Below are 21,679 nucleotides of genomic sequence, written 5' to 3' on the forward strand. Positions count from 1 at the left end.
GCTTCGGGTTATTAGTGGTATTGAGGAATCAAAGTGGTGGGTGCTTCAACCAGGTTTAAAAACAGAAGGCCTGTTTTCCACATTTAGGTCAGGGATGGGTTAGCATTTTGAGACAACAGCAAAAATGAGTTATCTGATCCAGCCAATTAACAATTGAGGATTGCATTAATCCACAGCAGACTCTGTCACATCGTGGATTAATTCAACTCTACCTAGTCATTGATGTAGAGGGACGCGGTGGCTCAGTGGCTAAGACGCTGAGCTTGTCGATCGAAAGGTCGGCAGTTCAGCGGTTCGAATCCTTAGTGCCCCGTAACGCGGTGAGCTCCTGTGACTTGTCCCAGCTTCTGCCAACCTAGCAGTTCGAAAGCACATAAAAAATGCAAGTAGAAAAATAGGGACCACCTTTGGTGGGAAGGGAACGGCGTTCCATGCGCCTTTGGTTTTGAGTCATGCCGGCCACATCACCATGGAGACATCTTCGGACAGCGCTGGCTCTTCGGCTTTGAAACGGAGATGAGCACCGCCCTCTAGAGTCGGGAACGACTAGCACAATAGTCAACATACTGGTTTCCTGTTTATTTCACCTTTAGTCATTAATGTGAAAACATCTAAACACCAATCAGTTGACCCATTTTACATACAGATAAGTCCTCGACTTACAACCCTTGGTTTAGCAACTGTTCGAAGTTACAAAGTCCTCTTCTATTTACACTCTGACTTATATCTGAGTCACTTCCGAATACGCTCTTGAGCGCTAAGACTTAAAGATAGGTTCCAATCTTGTTTGTTTACATACAGCAATGGCTATTGTGTATTTTTTGTCAAGCATCTCTTCCTTATTCTCTGCGAAATGTGAGAGGTTTGACCAGGTTAGCTTGACTAGATGCCGCTGGGTTGAGATTTGACCTGCTTAGTAACCGGTTTCATTAAATTTGCAACGCAAATAAACTCTTTTGCACTTTGACTTCTTCTGTCAGCTCTTTTGAAGCCAAGCTAGCATTTAGCCAAAGGCAGAGTTCATGGGCTGTAGACCCCAGGTCAAGCAATAAAGACACGTTGCATTCTGTATTTCTGCAAATTTTAAAAGTTGGGTGCATTAAAGTACGTGATCCCGAATTTAAGCGGAGCAAGAAAACTAATTTTGGAAGACGCATGGTACATGGGGCATTAAGTTTCTGAAAATGCAATGACTTCAGGCCTGGCCTTTTGATCTAGAACAGCATTTCTCAACAACTTTAAGATGGACTTCACCACCCAGTAGGAACTCTGGGACTCAGGGTCCATCCATCTTAAAGTTGCTGTGGTTGAGAAACGGTGATGTAAAGCGATGTTCCACAGCCATGGGGACTCCAGTGCCTAAAATCCCAGCTAGTTGAAGAGTCTAGAACCTGAAGTCTACACATCTCAAGGACGCAGGTGAGAGAAGGCCCCTTCTTTGTGTTCTAGTCATGCCTGATCATCAGGTTACAGTTCTGTGAGGGCAACCTTGCAGTCTGCATATGATAGGGCAGCAGTCACCAACTGGTGGCCTGTGGACCACTGGTGGTCCATGAGAAAATTTTGGTGGTCTGCAGAAAAATTATTTGCATTGTTTATATTGCACTAAATCAGGGGTCCTCAAGCTACAGCCTCTGGGACAGATACGTGCAATGAACGTTTGTGTTGCTGCAGAGAGTCTCCCCCTTCGGGGTCTTTTTGTGTGAGTTGGAGGGGAGCAGAAATTCTGACTCAGGGTCTGCTTCAGCCTCCTGGTGTGGGGCTTTGAGCAAAGGCTGGAGGGAAGTGCCGCTAGTGAGCCAGAGGACCTTGTTCCAGTGGGACTGCATCATGGTCTGGAACTGGCTGACCGTCTCAGCCCGCTGAGCCTCCAGGCGCCAGTACCTGGCCTTGCACTCCCGCAGGTCTTCCCTCTGCTTGGAAAGCCTATGCTTGTCGTCCTCAGTGAGGTGCTTCTGCTGAGCCTCCTTCTCGGTCAGATCCAATCTGAACTGAGCTGTTTTGCCAACTCTTTCTCGTGGGGGCTGCTTAGCTCCAACAACTGCTTCCTGTTGGGGCCCTAAGGAGGCTGGGCGGGCAGGCAAGGAGTGGCTGGGAGGGGAAGCGCGAGTAGAGGCTGGCAAGGCACCCCTCAACATGAGTGACATCGAGTTGGCCACGCCCACCAAGTCACATGATCACCTAGCCACGTCCACCCAGCCAGTCATTAGGCAGATTGTATTAGAGATCCGTGGGATTTAAAATTATGAATTTAGTGTCCCTGAAGTCCAAAAAGTTGGTGACCCCTTTGCTAGGGAACACTTTGCAAACATCACAGGAAGTCTCATGACCATGGGGATGCTGCAAAGGTCATAAGTGTGGGGAAACGGCCATAAGTCTCTTTTTTCAGTGCCGTTGTAACTTCTTCACTAAACGAACTGTTGTTAAGTCGAGGGCTACCTGTAGAAACAGCCTTACTGCGTTTTCTCTGCCCAGTAAAATAGTCTCTTTTTTTTCTTAATGCTGTGGAATGTTCCAATTTCTTTCATTCGCTTACCCCCACAATGTGGAATTAACCATTGTCTAATTGATCTTTAACCTGGACCACATTGTCCTTGGCTGGCGATTTAATTGTAAGTTGGGTTCTGCTCTTTATCTGATTTTTATAATAGCCATAAAAAAAAAAACCAAGCTAGGAAAAAGATTACTTCCTCCACATTTAAAAAAAATAATAATAATAATGTGAGAGGTAATCTCTGCGGTTAGAATACCTTGGCTGAAATACCTGGCTTTGAAGCACACCTTTGTGGTACTTCCTGTTCTCCATCTAAGGAAGGAGACCAGAAAACCTCTGAAGGAGATCCAAGCATACCCCAAACGTTGCATAACTAGCTTCAAAAGGGAAATTTAGCCAGATAATTTATCTAGGGCAGTGATGGCGAACCTTTTTGGTGCCAAGTGCACCAAAATACAATGCAAGCCCCCCCCCCCACATTCGCCCCACCCTCACCCCCTCTGCTGAAACAGTGACTCTTGTTTCAATTTTCATAATCTGTTGATAGAGATCTAATGGGTCTTGGCTAGAGATTAATCTTTGGATCTGATGGACTATTTTCTTAACTGATTAACTGATCACTACATTAAGATTTATTGTGGGTCCAACTTCACATTAGAGCAGTGGTGAAATCCATTTTTTTTTAATACCAATTCTGTGGGTGTGGCTTGGTGGGTGTGGCAGGGGAAAGATAAATGCAAAATCTCCATTCCCACCCCACTCTGCAGCCAGCCAGAGGTGCTATTTGCCGGTTCTCCAAACTACTCAAAATTTCTGCTACTGATTCTATGAACTACTCAAATTTTCCACTACCGGTTCTCCAGAACCTGTCAGAACCTGCTGGATTTCACCCCTGCATTAGACCTAAACCCACATCTAAACAAAGACACTTTACTGACTTTACGTGCTACTTCATGTAACCTGAGAAACTTACTAAATCCCACTTACATACAGAGGAGGGAAGACGGCCTTAACAGAAAATGCAAGAACTGTTACCTAAACAGGTGGTTGAAATGTTTTCTTTTTCAATTCAGAGCGATGAAATATAATTCAGAAGTAGGTCAGTTCATTGGTTCACTGGAGTATAAGAAGGAGGAGGAGAAACAGCACAAATTAGAAAGATTCTGTTATTATGCCTAATATCAGTATTGGGTATATCAATATCAATATTAGGTATATCAATATCAATCACCACACTATAAAAAAGATGTTGAGACTCTACAAAGAGTGCAGAGAAGAGCAACCAAGATGATGAGGGGACTGGAGGATAAAACCTACGATGAACGATAGCAGGAATTGGGCATGGCTAGTCTAGCGAAGAGAAGGACCAGGGGAGACAGGATAACAGCCTTCCAATATTTGAGGGGCTGCCACAGAGAGGAGGGGGTCAAGCTATTCTCCAAAGCACCTGAAGGTCAAGCAAGGAATAATGGATGGAAACTGAACAAGGAGAGATTCAACCTGGAAATAAGGAGACATTTTCTGACAGTGAGAACAATCAACCCATGGAACAGAAGTTGCCTTCAGAAGTTGTGGGAGCTTCATCACTGGAAGCTTTCAAGAAGAGACTAGACAGCCATCTGTCAGAAATGGTGTAGGGTCTCCTGCTTGGACTAGATGACCTTCATGGTCCCTTCCAACTCTGTTAATCTGTATAATAAAAAAAATTATGAGCTTCCTGTGGATTTCAGTCTCTGGTTTGGTTCTACTTAGGGGACTGACACACCAAACAATATAGATTCAGTTGGTTATGTGAATGCAGTCATTAAAAGACATATAAGATAATTGATAGAAATTTGCATTGCTTTGGATTTTGTTCCAAATTACTGTTTCAGAGTATAAAGGAACAAGAATGCAGCACCTGCCGGTGACTCATTAAAGCAGCTGCATCTGTTTTCAGAACTTCACCATGCCGGGGAAACAGATGCAGCCGCTTTAATGAGTTGTAACAGATGCTCCATTCGTACTCCCACACGCTCTGAAACCATTTTTTTTTTCAAGACTGGAATCCAAAGCACCGCACAGCTTGAGAAATTTTTATTGATTCTGACTAGTGCCACGACGATGCTAATTTAGCATTTGTGTGTATGTTTTGATCATCTTCCAAACTGCTTACTACACTCTCAGATTTGACTTCACAACCGTTCTGTAAAGTTAATCAATAGTATTGTCCCCGTGTGGTTCCTTGTATCAAAGAAACAAGGGGTTTCACAGAAATAAGATCTGAAGTGGTCACTTCCTGATTTATTGTTTTGTTCTTTGGCCGTTCTGAATTTTTAAAAAAAAAAAAATCCAATAAATAAACCTTTTTTGTTTGTTTGATTAAAGTGGCTCAGCCATGAGAAATTTTTTCTTTTTTTAAAAAAAAAAAAACCTACTTCGATCTGTAATGTACTTATTCTTAAAAGTAGACAATGAACACCCTGGGAGGACGTGAGCCTTTGTGCCTGCATTGTAGAATTTAGTTTTCCTTGGCGAGTGCGTTTGTGTGTATACGTGTGGGTCTCAATACAGGCAAGCACGATACTGATATAATGAAAGAGAAACAGCTCCCTTTCGGGCGAATCATTTGATGTGTTCTTGTAAATACACGGGAATAAATCCCGTCATGGAGACAAGTCCCTTTAATGGCAGAAAAATTCAATATCATTCAACGCTGGAGCGAGGGTACCTCTGCTTTTGAAGTCGTCATATATTCGCCGGATTTTTATTTTAATTTTTTTGCAGTCCAGTGAGCGCTCTGTATTTTGCAAGCTGTGAAGCAAAACTGCAAAATAAAACGTGGCTCTTTTTCTTTCTTTCTTTCTTTCTCTCTTTCGATTGCGACTTCGGTCACAATATCGTGGAACTAGCCATAAAGCTAGGTGGATCCTTAAGCACTTTTGATGGTCAAAGCATTCTGGAAGGGATGTACACAAATGGTTAAACAGTACACCTAATTCACATTGCTTGTATTTAAAATAATTAGAATGATGGAAGTTTTTATCCATTAGGAATAAAAGCAATGATCCCCAACTGTTAAGAAACTACATCGGTTCCCGATTCAATTCTACTCTACTCTACTCTACTCTACTCTACTCTACTCTACTCTACTCTACTCTACTCTACTCTACTCATCCCAGTCCCAGTCCCAGTCCCAATCCCAATTCCATCCCATCCCATCCCATCCCTTCCCATCCCATCCCATATTTTCTATTCTATTCTACTCTACTCTACTCTACTCTACTCTACTCTACTCTACTCTACTCTACTCTACTCTACTCTACTCTACTCTACTCATCCCAATCCCAATCCCTGGTTTTAACTAGGAAGTAACCTGTACATGCGCAGAGGGTCCAAAATCTCACGTGACGATGGCGCGCGCACTTCCGAACTGGTAGATTTCACCCCTGCCACAGACCCATTGTCCTTCCTATACTGATTTATTTAAAAATACTTTTTTTTTTGGTCATATTTTTTAATGATCTAGGAAGCTGGCTGCTGGCAAGCTAAAATGTAAGCTCCGCCGTTGTATTTATTTGCAGGAATGCCACAAGATCCAATTAGAGTAACACAAGGCATTGGAAGGGACTTGTTAGCTTTTACCGAGTAGACAAGTTTCCATTGCTAGATTTTTAAATTTAATTTAATTTTTATTTTTTTGTAACTGAGCTCTTTGCACCTATGTGACACCCAAGTGTCGAATTTCTCCTTGGCAAGCTGGACCGAAACTCATTAAATAGTCCCACAAGAATCCAGGAATAGTCAGGAATCAAAACGGCTTTTGATCAGAAAATGTATTGTAGAAAAGTTTGAGACTCCCTTACGGAAGATTTCCGGCAATCGCCGAATATTCAGTGCAAGTTCAGTTTATAACTATCAATCTTCTGGTTTCTTTTCTTTTCTTTTCTTTTTTTTTTCACTTTTCACTCTCCACAAAGGCCCAGGAACAATTCTATTTTGGGCAGAAGGTAGAGTTTCCGTTTGTTCCTTTGTATAGCCCTGGACTGATTCTAACTTTTGATTGCATGAGAACTCGTGTTCAAAGAGACGGAAAAGCTTGCCTTTACTTGCAGCAAGCAGATGCAACTAGCTGTTGATTGGGACTCTGCTTGCTCCAGGACTCAAGAATGCATGGTTAACCTCAGAACCTGGTTTGAGCCCAATTATTTATTTATAATCTCATGACTCATGGGTGTCATTGTGTGCTTTTTCCCCTTCATCAGTTTCTGCGAAACGGACCGGAAGTCACCAAGGACATTGCCAACGCAGCTGGAGAACGTCAATGACCAGTGGGGGGGATCTGAAACGCACCCCATGCCAATCAATATGTCGTCAGACAAGGACCAGGTAAGTGGCAGGCCACAAGGTGACTCTCTGGTTACGATGCCCAGGTGGGATGGTACAATGTCCCAGTTTTCTGGGAAATCAAGCTGGTGAGTAAATTGTCCCTTCTCAGTAAAAACGTCAGTGTGCCCCTCCTCATGGAATTGTCAATGGCACAGTTGGCATTTGATGGATAATACGGCCAAACAGTCCAGAAGCTAAATAAACAGATCAAGTCCCCTGACCGTTTCCAGCTGCGTCACGAGTCTTTCAAGAAGAGATTGGACCTCCTAATTGTTTCTTTGAAAAGTTTAATTTCCTAGCATTCCTTGGGACTGCTCAGATCCTTCTCCCTGAATTCACCTGCTATTAAACCCTTTTTCGCCTCACCCATGGACTTTATTCTCATTATTCTCATACCAACCCAATCATAAGAATACATCCTGGTTCCCAGTTCTCGTTTCTTCCACTTTCTACACGCCCAAATCTATTGGCCGAAGAACAAACTTCCCACATGGAATAGATTAGAACATTTCTTGAAGAAGAAGGAAAAAAAAGTGATAAAAACTGCAAAGAAAAGCTTTTAATTGCTTCACCTTGTAGTTATTTCCTTTTAAGACTGTATGAATGACCTTAAAGGTTAAAACTCTTGCTGTTCTCAAAAACAAAGGGAGGCAAACAAACAAACCACTTATGATTTTCATAATGAGCTTTAGAACTAGAGAGCAATTTGAAACTTGCGCATTCTGTAGACCCGATATCAGGAAATAAAAAACAACAACAGGCTAAATCTCGTTCCTTCTGTACGGTCTCTTTTTTTCCCCCAAGTTTTTTATTTTATTTTATATATGTATGTGTGTATCAATGCATGAACAGTGTGGCACTTGGGTGGCATACATTCTAATACAAATAAAACTAGTAATTAATCATAGTTATTACATTCAACCAACTTATATATTTCTAATAATAATAATACACATTTATATCAAGTTGCAATTTGCCATTATTCAATGGTTCCATGTTTTCTCTTGTTACTGCTTTTATTTTATTATATAAAAATATATACACTAATATTCCCCCTTCCTCTTATTTCTATCTCTTATTCTAGCTGTCATTTTTTAATAAAAGCGTATTCTTTCTATCCTACCCAACGTCTAGTCATGTCACCTACCTAAAAAAGAAGAGAAAGAGAGAGAAAAAGAAAAGCAAATCAGAACGACGACAAAAAGGATAAATCATCTATCCATCGTCTCTTGCCCGCTTCAATACTTTAATGGCTATGCCTTTTTTTTTGACTTGCCTCCCATATTCCTCTCTTAGATCTTTATCTGTCTGCATCTACTTCTTGGCTGTCCAATCTAGATATTTCTCCCACCTCTACCCTCTTCCACTGCCTAGTTTCCACAGTTTCTACTCAGACCCCTATCTCCCTTTCAAAAGTAGCTTCCAGTGTACTTTTGAGAAGGGGAGAAGACATTCAACCACTCGCTACTCCTATCCCCATGATGGCGAACCTATGACATGCGTGCCACAGGTGGCACACAGAGCCATATCTGTGGGCATGTGAGCGTTGCCCTAGCTAAGCTCCAGCATGCATGTGCATGCTGGCCAGCTGATTTATGGGCCATTTCCCGCCTCCGGAGGGCCTCTGTGGGGGTGGGGAAGGCCATTTTCACCCTCTCCAGGCTCCTAGAAAATCTCTGGGGCCTGGGGAAGGTGAAAAATGGGCCTTCTGGGCCCACCGGAAGTTCCGGCCTCTGAAGGGCCGCCGGGGAGGATGGGGAAGGCCATTTTTGCTCTCCCCAGGCTCCAAGAAAGCTTCTGGAGCCTGGGGAGAGTGAAAAACAGGCCTACCTGGCCCACCATGCCATCGCGTGTCAATAGCGGGGGGAGCTTGAGGGGTCATGCACGCATGAGCGGGGTTTGGGGGGCATTGAATTGTGGGTGTTGGGCACATGTGTGTAACCCCCCCCACGCTCCCCACGCTTTTGGCACGCGACGGCAAAAAGGTTAGCCATCGCTGTCCTATCTGTATTAGTAACACTGTGCCAAAGTTTGCTTCTCCAGCCAATTTCTCAAAAGGACTCTTTCCCTTTGACTTCCGGTTTCCCAGCTTATTCACGAACACGAGAACTTCTCCCGATATTGAGTTAGCTGACCAGTTTGCATCTAAGGATGTTTTGCTTTCCAAATCTTTCTTTTACTTTCTTCCCATTTCTTAATCTAAAAAAAAAACAAACAAGCATCGCAGAAGAATGAAGTTTTCCTTCGGGGCAAAATGGAAATGTCAACTGATTTTTATAAATGCGGAGGGAGAGAGGGTGGAATGTTCTGCATTACAGAAATCATAGAATGTAAGGGAACTTGGAGATCATCTAAACTTACCCGCTCTTGTACAGTACAAGAATCTACTAATAAAACTTTCCTGATCAAAGATCTTCCAGGGCTCCATAGAAGAGAATCTGCCATCTCCCAAGAGGGCCAGTTCCCTTGCAAAACAACTCTGACCCTTAGGGATATTTTCCTACACCCAACTAAAATCAGCTCCTTGTTTAAACTGCTGTTTCTTTTTCTTGTTTCCTGAATAATTCTACCCCATTTCTTCCATGATATTTGAAGGCAGTTCTCTTGTCTCTGCAGCCTTCTCTCCTCCAGGTTAAAATACCTAATCCTCCGATTTATATGTTTTTTTCTTCAATTTATTTCGTCTTCTTTCGGCATACTCTACTTTATCAATGACCTTTTTAAAACTGTGGAGTTAAAAAGTGAACCCTGCAGTATGACCAAGGCAGAATAGACAGAACGGGTTCTGCATTCAATAAATGCATATGTTCCCCCCCCCTTTTTTTTTTTTTTTTTGCTTTAATTTATATGCCGCCCTTCTCTGGAGACTCAGGGCGGCTTACAATGTGTTAAGCAATAGCCTTCATCCTTTTGTATATTCATACAAAGTCAGTTTATTGCCCCCACAATCTGGGTCCTCATTTCACCTACCTTAGAAAGGATGGAAGGCTGAGTCAACCTTGAGCCTGGGGAGATTTGAACTTGCAGTAATTGCAAGCAGCAGATGTTAATAACAGTGCTTTAGTCCACTGTACTACAGGCTCTTGGATATTAGTACATGGAATACTTTTTAAAGTATCATCAACTGTTCTTTGCTTTTAATATGCAGTTTCCTGTACAGCTCCTATAACTATCCTCCAGTTCTCGCTCATTAGTACAGTTCCTATTATTACTCTCATTTCTCGTTCATTAGTTTCTGCAAATCTGCTCATTTTCCTTGGCTCATGTTTTCCAATCTGCATCACTTTTTGGAAATGTCCTCCCATAGAAGCCCATAGCTATATGTTTGGGTCACCTGTGCAAGATTTGATCAGCCACCTGGGAAAGCCAAGGGAAATCATCAAAGCCATTAAAAAGCGAAAGTTAGAATATTTTGGACGTGTGAGGCGACACCCAGAAAAATACGGCATCCTTCACTTAATCCTCCAAGGAAAGATTGAAGGACAACGAGGTCCAGGCAGAAGAAGAATCTCATGGCTTCAAAATCTAAGGGACCGGTTTGGACAAAACTCAGCAGCACTTTTTCATGCGGCTGTTGACAAAAATAGGATGGCCAACATGTTTGTCAGTGTCCAACGACAGATATGGCACAAGAAGAAGAAGTGCATGATTTCTTTAATGCATCTCAATTCTGCTTCTTGGTTTTTCTTTTTCTTTTTTAAAGAACAAGACTTATCATGATGTTTTAGTCAATTCCCATTTTGGCTGTGCTACCTGTGCCATGTTTTCAATTCAAGACTATAGGGAGCACATGGAAGGCGGAACAGCGTGTTCAAAAATATTTTTTTTTTCCACGGAGAGAGGAAATTCCTGTAAGAGATCGCTTCTTCCCCATTGCTCCTTAAATACATTTTCTACCTTTTGACCCCAATCTATTTTTTTTTTCCTTGAGCCAGCGAAAATGCCTTGGTAAGGCCACACTTGGAATCCTGCATTCAGTTTTGGTCACCACGATGTAAAAAATGTGGAGACTCTAGAAAGAGTGCAGAGAAGAGCAGCAAACATGATTGGGGGACCAGAGGCTAAAACATATGAAGAACAGTTGCAGGAATTGGGTATGTCTAGTTTGATGAAAAGAAGGACTAGGGGAGACATGATAGCAGTGTTCCAATATCGAACACTGAGATGAGCAGCGCCCCCTAGAGTCGGGAACGACTAGCACATATGTGCGAGGGGAACCTTTACCTTTATCTTTTATGTTAACTTGGTTAAACAAATATTATGATTATTAATATTAATATAATTTGTATTAATGCAATGAATATTGTTCTAAACAATATTTTACAAAATGATTTGTTCCCGGACAACACACTGTCCAATTGAAATTGGAATTTCTGTATGTTATAAAATAAAATAAAAACTTATTACAAAAAAAAAAGAAAGAAAGAAATGGTATGGTATGTGAGAATAACCTTGGGAGACAGGAGGAAGAACCGCAGAACAAGCAACAGTCAGATATGATGAGGCTGAACTCACAGAAGGAATGGTAAACATCTTGGAAGGGACCCACCCTAATTTCTTGGACTGTAAAAGCAAAATGGGGTGTTTGTGTGAAATGCACTTTCAGACTTGCAAGATTGTGTTAATTGCAAGCTTACAATAAAAGTGGAGCTATTGTGTTTCTTGCCTTGACCGTCTTCCAAGGCTGACCATAAGTGAGCAATCCGGGTGCAAACTTGTCTGGGCTGGGAAGTTAAATAGGCTTTATCCTAGTTCGAACTGGTTTCTAATATTAGCTAGATAAAAAAGAGTAATTTTTTTATATCCCAGAAGAAAGCAAGAGTCAACTACTTCTGAACAGTTGCAAAGAAAATTACACGGATTAGTTCCTGAAATCCCCAGCTTGACATGAAGGAAATTTTACCTTTATGAGAAAACAATTGGGGATCATGTGCAATTGTGATGCATGCACTCTGCCTCTGATTGACAATCCACCCCCTTGTCAATTCTTTGCTCTCTGCCTTTTTCAGCCATGCTTCCACCCACACTTGCAAAGTCTTAATCTCTCTAACCTTGAGGGTGACAGACATCACAGCCCTCTAGAACAGCTAGCTTGGAAGAGCAAAGAGCATGAGAAGAAATCCTTCCAGAATCATATTAGGGCTGGGTCCCTCTGTGAGAGAGAGTGAGGTGGTTTCTAAATATGATAGTTAGGGAAAGAGAGGGAGGGAGGGAGGGAGGGAGGGAGGGAGGGAGGGAGGGAGAAAGAGAGAGAGAGAGAGAGAGAGAACGAGAGAGAGAGAGCGAACGAGAGAGAGAGGGAGGGAGAGAGAGAGGGAGGGAGATAGATAGATAGATAGATAGATAGATAGATAGATAGATAGATAGATAGATAGATATGACAGGGATGGATGGATGGATGGATGGATGGATGGATGGATGGATGGATAGGACAGATAGATGACATAAATGGATGGAGGAATGGATGGATGGATGGATGGATGGATGGATGGATGGATGGATGGATATGACAGAAATGACAGACATAGATAGATGGATGGATGGATGGATAGATAGATAGATAGATAGATAGATAGATAGATAGATAGATAGGACAGGTAGACGACAGACATAGATGGATGGATGCAGATAGATAGATAGATAGATAGATAGATAGATAGATAGGACAGATAGATGACATAAATGGATGGATGGATGGATGGATGGATGGATGGATGGATGGATGGATGGATGGATAGATAGATAGATAGATAGATAGATAGATGATAGATATGACAGGGATGGATGGATGGATGGATGGGACAGATAGATGACAGACATGGATAGATAGATAGATAGATAGATAGATAGATAGATAGATAGATAGATAGATAGATAGATAGGACAGATAGATGACATAAATGGATGGATGGATGGATGGATGGATGGATGGATGGATGGATAGATAGATAGATAGATAGATAGATAGATAGATAGACAGACAGATAGATAGATAGACAGACAGATGGATGGATAGATTACTTCACCACAAGTTACCCAACTCCCAACATACAAGCACACACACAAACATATTAATTTGCAGGAATGTTTTGACGTTCCATGAAGATCCATCCAGGATGGTGAGGAACTAGTTGGTCTTTTAATGAAATGAGGGTCTGGTAACTGGTTGGGGCCTCCATTTCATGAGTAGCTCCACCAACCACTTCCCAATTTGCACACATACCCTCAGCCCGAGAGACTTGCCTATTTGCTCTACCTCCCTAACCCTGATATCAGCCTCTTTCTGAATAGCTGGGCTGGACCAAACCATCTCATAGATCACGATTCTCTTTCTACTCTTATTTGCTCAGGTCCCTTCTGGCCAGCAGTCACCGACCAAAAATGTGGTGAACGGAAGCCCTTCCAAGTGCCCGCGTTTTGCCAAAGTGAAGAACTGGGAAACTGGCTCGGTGCTCAACGATACTTTGCATTTGAAGTGCTCCATGGTAAGTGAGATGCAGCATGAGTATTCTTCCACATGTTTGGTGACTGTTTCCAAGGAAACCTCCTCGAAACAAAGCTTTTCTCAAGGGCTGGTTCTACTAGTGGAGTGAAGCAGCCAGTTCAGGCAACTAGGGTTCACTCTCAAAGATTGCGACTAACCTTAGAGAGAAGGAAGGTTGACTGGAGAAGATGGGGGAGGAACTACAGGTAATCCTTGAGTTACAACCAGAGGTGGGGATTCACCTACCTTCCTTACCAGTTCGCAAATGTGAGCACGTGCTACCACACATGCTCGGCCTTCCGTGCTTGCTCTTTACTCTCGTACTCGCTTCCCGCACATGCACACGGCCTCCAAAATGTGACTAAATAGGTCAGGCATTATGTCCGGGTGAGTGGGCAGAGCTTACTGCAGTCGGCGCTATCGATTCGCCCGAACCGGACAGAACCAGCTGAATCCCACCACTGGTTACAACCAAGTGGCACAGTGGAGCCTGATGGCACAGTGGTTAGACTGCAGTACTGCAGGCAAATTCTGCCTGCAGTCTAGAGTTCCAACCATGACAGGGCTGAAGGTTGTCTCAGCTTTCCATCCTTCCGAGCTCAGTACATTGAGGACCCAGATTGTTGGGGGCAATAGGCTGACTCTGTAAATGGCTTAGAGAGGGCTGTAAAGCACTGTGAAGTGGTATATAAATCTAAGTGCTATTACTATTCCTTCCTTCTTCCTTCCTTCCTTCTATCCATCCACCCACCCATCCATCCTTCCTTCCATCCATCCATCGATCTATCCATCCATGGTGCATAGTGGTTAGAATGCAGTATTGCAAGCTAACTCTGCCCACTGCCAGGAGTTCGATCCTGACTGGCTCAAGGTTGACTCAGCCTTCCATCCTTCCGAGATCGGTAAAACGAGGACACAGATTGTTGGGGGCAAGAGGCTGACTCTGTAAACCACTTAGAGAGGGCTGTAAAGCAGTATATAAATCTGAGTGATATTGCTATTATTGTAGCCCAGAATTTTATGGTCATAGCCACTGTGGTTGTTAAGATGCCCACGAAATCCCTGTTTTCCCCTGTTATGGCTGTTATTTGGAACATGTGGTACATTGGAGGATGAGGGAGGCCCTAGGTTTTTGAAGGAATGGTGATAAATCGAGGACTATCTGTATTACTCTACTGCAGAAGCCAAAATGCCTCAACCTAATCCCAACACTCAAACAATCCTTTAGGACAGAGTTAGAGAATTCTGATGAGCAGAATTGGAACAGAAGGGATTCAGCCCCTGAGAACTGAGTTACTGCTTTTTGAAGTTATTGTAATGTTGTTCAGATGCACCATGAGGCTTCAAGGTTGGGCACGTTGACAGCAGCAGAAGTTGTTTAAGAATTGGTGGATGGTGGAACCCATCACCCATTAAATTTCCCATAATGACATAAGTAGGTTCAAAAAAAAACATGGTGGAAAATTGGCCAAAGAGCTTCAGAACTCAGATCAGACCTTGTCTGGAGGGCATGAGGAGGAAAAGGTTTCCAAAGCAAGTGTCTACCCTGTCTATCCATTGCAAGAAGCAACGGATGGAAACTAATCAAGGAGAGAAGCAACCTCGAAATAAGGAGAAGCTTCCTGACAGTGAGAACAATGAATCTTGCCTCCAGAAGTTGTGGATGCTCCAACACTGGAGGTTTTTAAGAAGAGATTGGACAACCATTGTTCTGAAAAAGTATAGGGTCTCCTGCATGAGCAAGGGTTGGACGAGAAGACCTCCAGTGTCCCTTATAACTCTGTTATTATGTTCTTTTCTGGATAGTGCAGTTCCTGTGGTGTAACTGCGACTGGGAATAAATGCCATTCCTTCTTTGCCTTCTTCCATTCCTTCTTTGCCTTCTTCCATTCCTTCTTCGCCTTCTTCCATTCCTTCTTTGCCTTCTTCCATTCCTTCTTCGCCTTCTTCCATTCCTTCTTCGCCTTCTTCCATTCCTTCTTTGACTTCTTCCATTTCTTCTTTGCCTTCTTCCATTCTTTCTTTGCCTTCTTCCATTCCTTCTTCGCCTTCTTCCATTCCTTCTTCGCCTTCTTCCATTCCTTCTTTGCCTTCTTCCATTCCTTCTATGCCTTCTTCCATTCCTTCTTTGCCTTCTTCCATTCTTCTTCGCCTTCTTCCATTCTTCTTCGCCTTCTTCCATTCCTTCTTTGCCTTCTTCCATTCCTTCTATGCCTTCTTCCATTCCTTCTTTGCCTTCTTCCATTCTTCTTCGCCTTCTTCCATTCCTTCTTTGCCTTCTTCCATTCTTTCTTCATCTTTTTCCATTCCTTCTTCTCCTTCTTCCATTCCTTCTTTGACTTCTTTGATCATTCCCTCTGTGTGTTTCATTTCCTTCCTTTCTGCATTCAAGCCTTCTTCATCAAATGTCTGAATCTTTCATTCTGGAATTGCCGAGTGAGTAATTTGCACTTCGGTTCAGTTCTTCAGCTAGTCTCCCATCTCCCCGCTCCCTACCCCCCATTGTCGTATTTTGCCTCCTTGTGCGTAGATAAACCTCTGCAGAGCAGCAATTCAAAGCGAGCGTCTGTACCCTGCCATTCATTCATATCAAGGTTTCTTTCTGATGGTGCCACGTTAAAGAATGTCAGCCCACAAAGAAACTTGATGTTTGGTGATATGCGGCTGTTCGCAGACAAATGCTCCTTCAATGCGCCCAGGCGCACGTGTGCGATAGATTAGCAAAACACCAGTAACTGAAACCGGGAGCGAAAAAGAAACATGAATAAATGAGAGAACGTAGACCTAGGGTAGATGTGATCATCAAGGCATTATTATTATTTTTTTTGTAGCTAAGGTTTTTAAAGATGCAAATAAGAAGGTCGCAAAGGATGGCATCATTTAAAAACATGCATCTAGGGTGCAGCAGCTGCAAAGCGGGCAAATTCAACCCGGAGTGGATCATTAAGTAAGGAAGATACAAAGCCATCCAATCTCACACCGCTTTCATAGAAATCTATAGCACGGAACGCTTTTTAGAATCACATTTCTTGCTTTTCAAGAAAGAGTGACTGGGGCGTGGAAAAAGTGCAGAAAAGAAAGCCAACGAAGTTATAAAATGAGCTTTGATTTCCCCATCTGATTTTTAAAAGGAAAAAAAAATCAACTAGGGGAAGGAGCAGAATAGAAATTCTGATTTATTGATTTTTCCCCCTCCCTCTTTCATAATATTCATGCCAGAGAGACAATTGCCAAGCTGCTGTTTTCAGTGATTCTTGCAAATACAGGTGGTTTGTATGTCGTAAGCAGCCGAAGAGATCCGTTAAACTCTTAAGAGCATGAAGATTTTGCCTCTTGAGAGGCTTCTTTTATATATTTTTTAAATTAAACTGATCAAAGTATCAAATCCAAATGGAAAAAAAATAGTGAGAAAGGGGGAATGGGGAAAGAAAGAGGTGTAGGGATAAGGAGGGGGGGAAAACCTCTATTGAGTCTCTTTAGCGCAGTAGAATAAACTAATGATGTCACCGCCTCAACTATTTACTTTTACGCACTTAATATATACTAGCTATTTCAAACAACAAACCTATATAATCAGCAAAACCCAAAGTCAAAGCTGCATTTTTTTTCCCCCCCATCTCAAGCACAAAAGCAAAACAGAGCCTTGGTAGCACAGTGGACTAATGCACTGTTATTAACATCTGCTGCTTGCAATTACTGCAAGTTCAAATCCCACCAGGCTTAAGGTTGACTCAGCCTTCCATCCTTTCAAAGGTAGGTAAAATGAGGACCCAGATTATGGGGGCAATAAGCTGACTTTGTATAAAATATACAAAAGTATGAAGGCTATTGCTTAACGCATTGTAAGCTGCCCTGAGTCTCCGGAGAAGGGCGGCATATAAATCAAATTAAAAAAAAAAAAAGTCCAGGGGCAGTTTTTAAGGAGAAACAAAGTTGGATGTGTTCTTTATTTTGAGTAAAACGGTTCATTTAGCCATCTTTCCTAGTTCCTTCTTAGAAGCATCTCATCTTCACCATCATCATCATCACCATCATCTTCATGATTACCATTGTCATCTCAAGCACAAAATCCAGACGCTCAAGGTTGACTCAGCCTTCCATCCTTCCGAGGTCGGTAAAATGAGGACCCAGATTTTTGGGAGCAAGGGGCTGACTCTGTAAACCGCTTAGAGGTTTATAAGCGGTATATAAGTAAAAAGGTATATAAGTCTAAGAGATATTGCTATTGCTTTTTCGGACTCATGCTGAAGCCCATCGTCAGGGAACTTCTCTCTCCCCAGAATGTGATTCAGAGTGTGTCTCTGCCATCCAGAGGCCCATAGCAATAGCAATATCCCTTAGACTTATATACCACTTCACGGTGCTCTCTAAGCGGTTTATAGAATCAGCCCATCGCCCCCAACAATCTGGGTCCTCATTTTATTCACCTTAGAAGGATGGTAGGCTGAGATAGATAGATAGATAGATAGATAGATAGATAGATAGATAGATAGATAGATAGATAGAGCATTTAGACTTATATACCGCTTCAAAGTGCTTTACAGCCCTCTCTAAGCGGTTTACAGAGTCAGCCTCTTGCCCCAACAATCTGGGCCCTCATTTTACCCACCTCGGAAGGACAGAAGGACGAGTCAACCTTGAGCCTGGTGTGGTTTGAACTGCCAAACTGCAGGTAGCCGTCAGTCAGCAGAAGTAGCCTGCAGTACCGCACTCTAACCACTGCGCCACCCATGGCAGTGAGATCAGCGGCATCTAAATTTAATAAATAAATAAACTGTCTCTGAACTTGTTCCATCCCTGGAGCATCCACTGCACATCCACTGTGTTCTTTGAAACACTCCTTCAACAGGTGAACAGACTCCTGACCAGGTGGCTTTCCACTTCTTGCCTTTCAGGTGACCCCCTGCAGTGAAGAGGTCTGCATGGGCTCCATCATGATACCTTCTCAGCATGTCCGAAAACCTGAAGAAGTCCGGACAAAAGATCAGCTCCTCCTCCTCGCCAAAGAATTCATTGACCAGTACTACTCCTCCATCAAGAGGTAAGTTGGGGGCCTCTGCAATTCCTGGAGGCAGAGAATTTTGCCCCCCAAAAATGTCATGATTTCTGTAAGGTATTTGACCATGGGCAATCTTGCACCATCTTGTCCCATTCACTACGATCAGGGTGACCGACTTCAGGAATGGGCTGCTGGGGGTTCACAGGAGTTCGGGAGAACCTTTAGCTAAGATTCTGTGCAGTCGGAGAACCCTCAAATCCCACTCCTGGCTGGCCCCGCCCACCCTGCCCCGCCCCTCCCAGGAGTCTCCACATGGCCCGTTTTGGATGCAGGGCATGTAAGGAGGCTCGGGGTGGGTGAAAAACCAGCCTCCAAAGGGCTTCCGGAGCCTGGGAATGCCGTTTTCACCATCCTGGAGGCTTGAGGAAAGCCTCTAGAACCTGGGGAGGGCAAAAATGCCCCCCACCGTGGTGCAGGAGGCCGACTAGACCACGCCTACCATGGCTACGCCCGGCCAGCAACCAGGCATAGAACCCCTTGCTTAAATTTTTGAAGCCCACCTCTGGCCGATATATATAAATATACATGATGTCAGCATTCTGATGCTGCCATAAAAAGGAGGAGACAAGGCTTGACTTTTCACCTACTTATTTTCTCTGTAGATAATATCCCCTAGGAGATGGGATGGAAGGGGGGACATTCCTGTGGGTTGATGTCAGAAGCTGGGGAGACTGACTTGGAAGATGGCCAATGAGAAGATGAGAATTGGGGAACGGAAAGGGAAGGGTTTGGGGGTCAGAGGGTTAGTATCGGCTACGACGAAGTCGGGGCCAGATCTGTCGTACTCAATAAATGGAATACTTCAGCAAAGATTAATTGTTTGGGAGTGCAATTTATTTGAGATGGCATCGAAACCTGACACTTGAGTCACCAGAATGCCAAAGAGAGAGACTCAAGATGAGGCTTGTAAAAAGAAGCAGATTTTATTTATGGCCAAAAACAAAATACTGGGTGGGACTATATCCAGAACATACAGATATAATGCATGTGAGGAGATAGCCACCCCTTGGGGAAGATATGGCGTCCTTTTTATACCCTCAGAGGCATCAGCTTAGTACCCAATTCTGGCATCCTAGTTTAGCTTTGTGTATTCCTTCTTGCCCTGCAAAGGAACAGAAGCCTCCCAATTAGCATTATCTCTTCCTTGGTTCTCCCAATTGCTCATTTGGCCCCCTGATTCTGCAAGGAACGAGCTTATACAGATCGAAGTTGTAAGTTAGAGCTGAAGTGTAAATTATCCCTCGGATGATGTCTGCAGTTCCAACTGAGATACGTACCATGCTCTTAGATGGCACAAGAAAAACAGGAAGAAGATTGATACAGGTTCAGATCAAATGGCAGGAACATACGTTTGACAAATACCAGATACATTATCGAGGCCTACTAACAGAATATGTTTGTTACAGGAGATACAAATATAAAGGCATAATATATGTGATACAAATACAAAGGCATTTTTGTGTTACATATATAAAGGTACAATATATGTGTGTTATACAAATACAAAGGCTATATATGTATTACAGGAACCTAATGGTTACAGAATAACAAGTTTCTACTAATTCTGGTATACCAGTATATCATATTCTAGTATTATTTATTATATCCTTATTACTGTTTCCCTTCACCGACTTGCAAATTAAGGATGGCTCTTTAAAATAAGTGACCAGTAGGGTCTGCCTGGTTAATTATATATGTTAGGATATGGTTTGAGCCTAACTATGTTGTCCAGGCAATATAAGTGTACTGTTACTTTATCTGAAAATGTATTAATGCTGAGTCATGCTGTAATCACATAATTACTGGTTGTGAGAATATTTAAGCAAGGTACTGCAACGTGTTCAGTTGCTGCTATGATATGCTGTTGAGAGGTTGCTGCTATGATGCTGCTGTTGATGATAAGCTACCATTGAGAGGAGTTGTTATCTGCTAATTATCATTGGATGGATCTGCAACCATCGTGGTTTGTGAACCAGAGTGAGTTTGTTATTCTAACCAACTACTGTTTGTTGAGTAAGAAGATTCTGTAACTACTGGACTGATTTACTGGCAAAGACTTGGAATTTGTTTAAAGACTATGAGACTGTTTTTCTACTATAAAGTAAGCTTTTAATAAACCAGTTTGCTTATCTCTTATTCATTGCTCTCAGCAACGTTTCACTGTGCAATCTACTCTGCTGGTTGGTAACACAACAACAATAACCTTAACAATATACGTCTGGCATGAATATTTCTTAAAATATTATCTCTCCTCTGCAGAACACATTTGGGTAAATCGGAGGTCTTCTAATTTAGCGACTTTACGACTTGCGGACTTCAACTCCCAGAATTCCCCCATGCTGGGGGGGGGTGAATTCTGGGAGATAAAGTCCACTTGACTTAAAGTTAACCAAGTTTGGAGATCCTTGGGTTAGAAGAACTTTCTGTAATAAGGAAGAGAAAGGAACGAGGATTTAAGGTCCATAAATAACGAGTTGAATGTTGTCTGAAAAGCTAGAGATAAAGTGGATCATTATTCTTGATGCTTCGGGCGGATTTCTCATGGTGCTGATTATGATTAATTTGACGAATGTTGCTTTTAGTTCTGCTTGCAACCAACGAGTTGCTCTTACATTAAAAGAGGCAAAAGAATTTGTCGATAAAAGCTTGGAAATGAGCTGAAATATTATGGCATGTCCCTTCGGCGTTCTGAGCCCTTCCTGGTAAGCCATTAGTAAAACAAATTTGTCTGACCTCAAACACTGCATAGAAAAGAAACATCTCTGGACATTCAGAAACTTCTCTCCCTGTGTTAATGAGTGCTTTGAAAGTGGCCAGAGTTAGAAGAAACCAAGAGGCTCACTTAAATATTTCACTTAAATATGAGCCAGCCGTGTACAGCAGCTGCCAAAAAAAGCCAACACAGTTCTAGGCTGCATAAACAGAGGAATAGAATCAAGATCACATGAAGTGTTAATACCACTTTATGATGCCTTGGTAAGGCCACACCTGGAATACTGCATCCAGTTTTGGTCACCACGATGTAAAAACAGATGTTGAGACTCTAGAAAGAGTGCAGAGAAGAGCAACAAAGATGATTAGGGGACTTGAGGACAAAACATGTAAAGAACAGTTGCAGGAACTGGGTATGTCTAGTCTGATGAAAAGTAGGACTAGGGATGACATGATAGCAGCCTTCCAATATCTCAGGGGCTGCCCCAAAGAAGAGGGAGTCAAGCTATTCTCCAAAGCACCTGAGGGCAGGACAAGAAGCAACGGGTGGAAATTAATCAAG

The 21,679-nt window shown here is 42.7% G+C and overlaps 1 protein-coding gene across 1 annotated transcript in view; it reads left to right on the top strand.

Moving 5' to 3' along the window:
• NOS1 (nitric oxide synthase 1) overlaps nucleotides 1-21,679 on the top strand; it is an 88,713-nt gene that overhangs the window by 15,221 nt on the left and 51,813 nt on the right. The window contains exons 2-4 of the mRNA XM_070951413.1: nucleotides 6,739-6,862; nucleotides 13,213-13,347; nucleotides 18,242-18,387. Coding sequence (XP_070807514.1) covers nucleotides 6,739-6,862; nucleotides 13,213-13,347; nucleotides 18,242-18,387 — 405 coding nt within the window. The remainder of the gene's footprint in view (nucleotides 1-6,738; nucleotides 6,863-13,212; nucleotides 13,348-18,241; nucleotides 18,388-21,679) is intronic.

The sequence above is a fragment of the Pituophis catenifer genome, unplaced genomic scaffold, assembly GCF_029215685.1.
Source record: "Pituophis catenifer annectens isolate HBS135680 unplaced genomic scaffold, rPitCat1.0.hap2 SCAF_10, whole genome shotgun sequence".
Lineage (NCBI taxonomy): Eukaryota > Metazoa > Chordata > Lepidosauria > Squamata > Colubridae > Pituophis > Pituophis catenifer.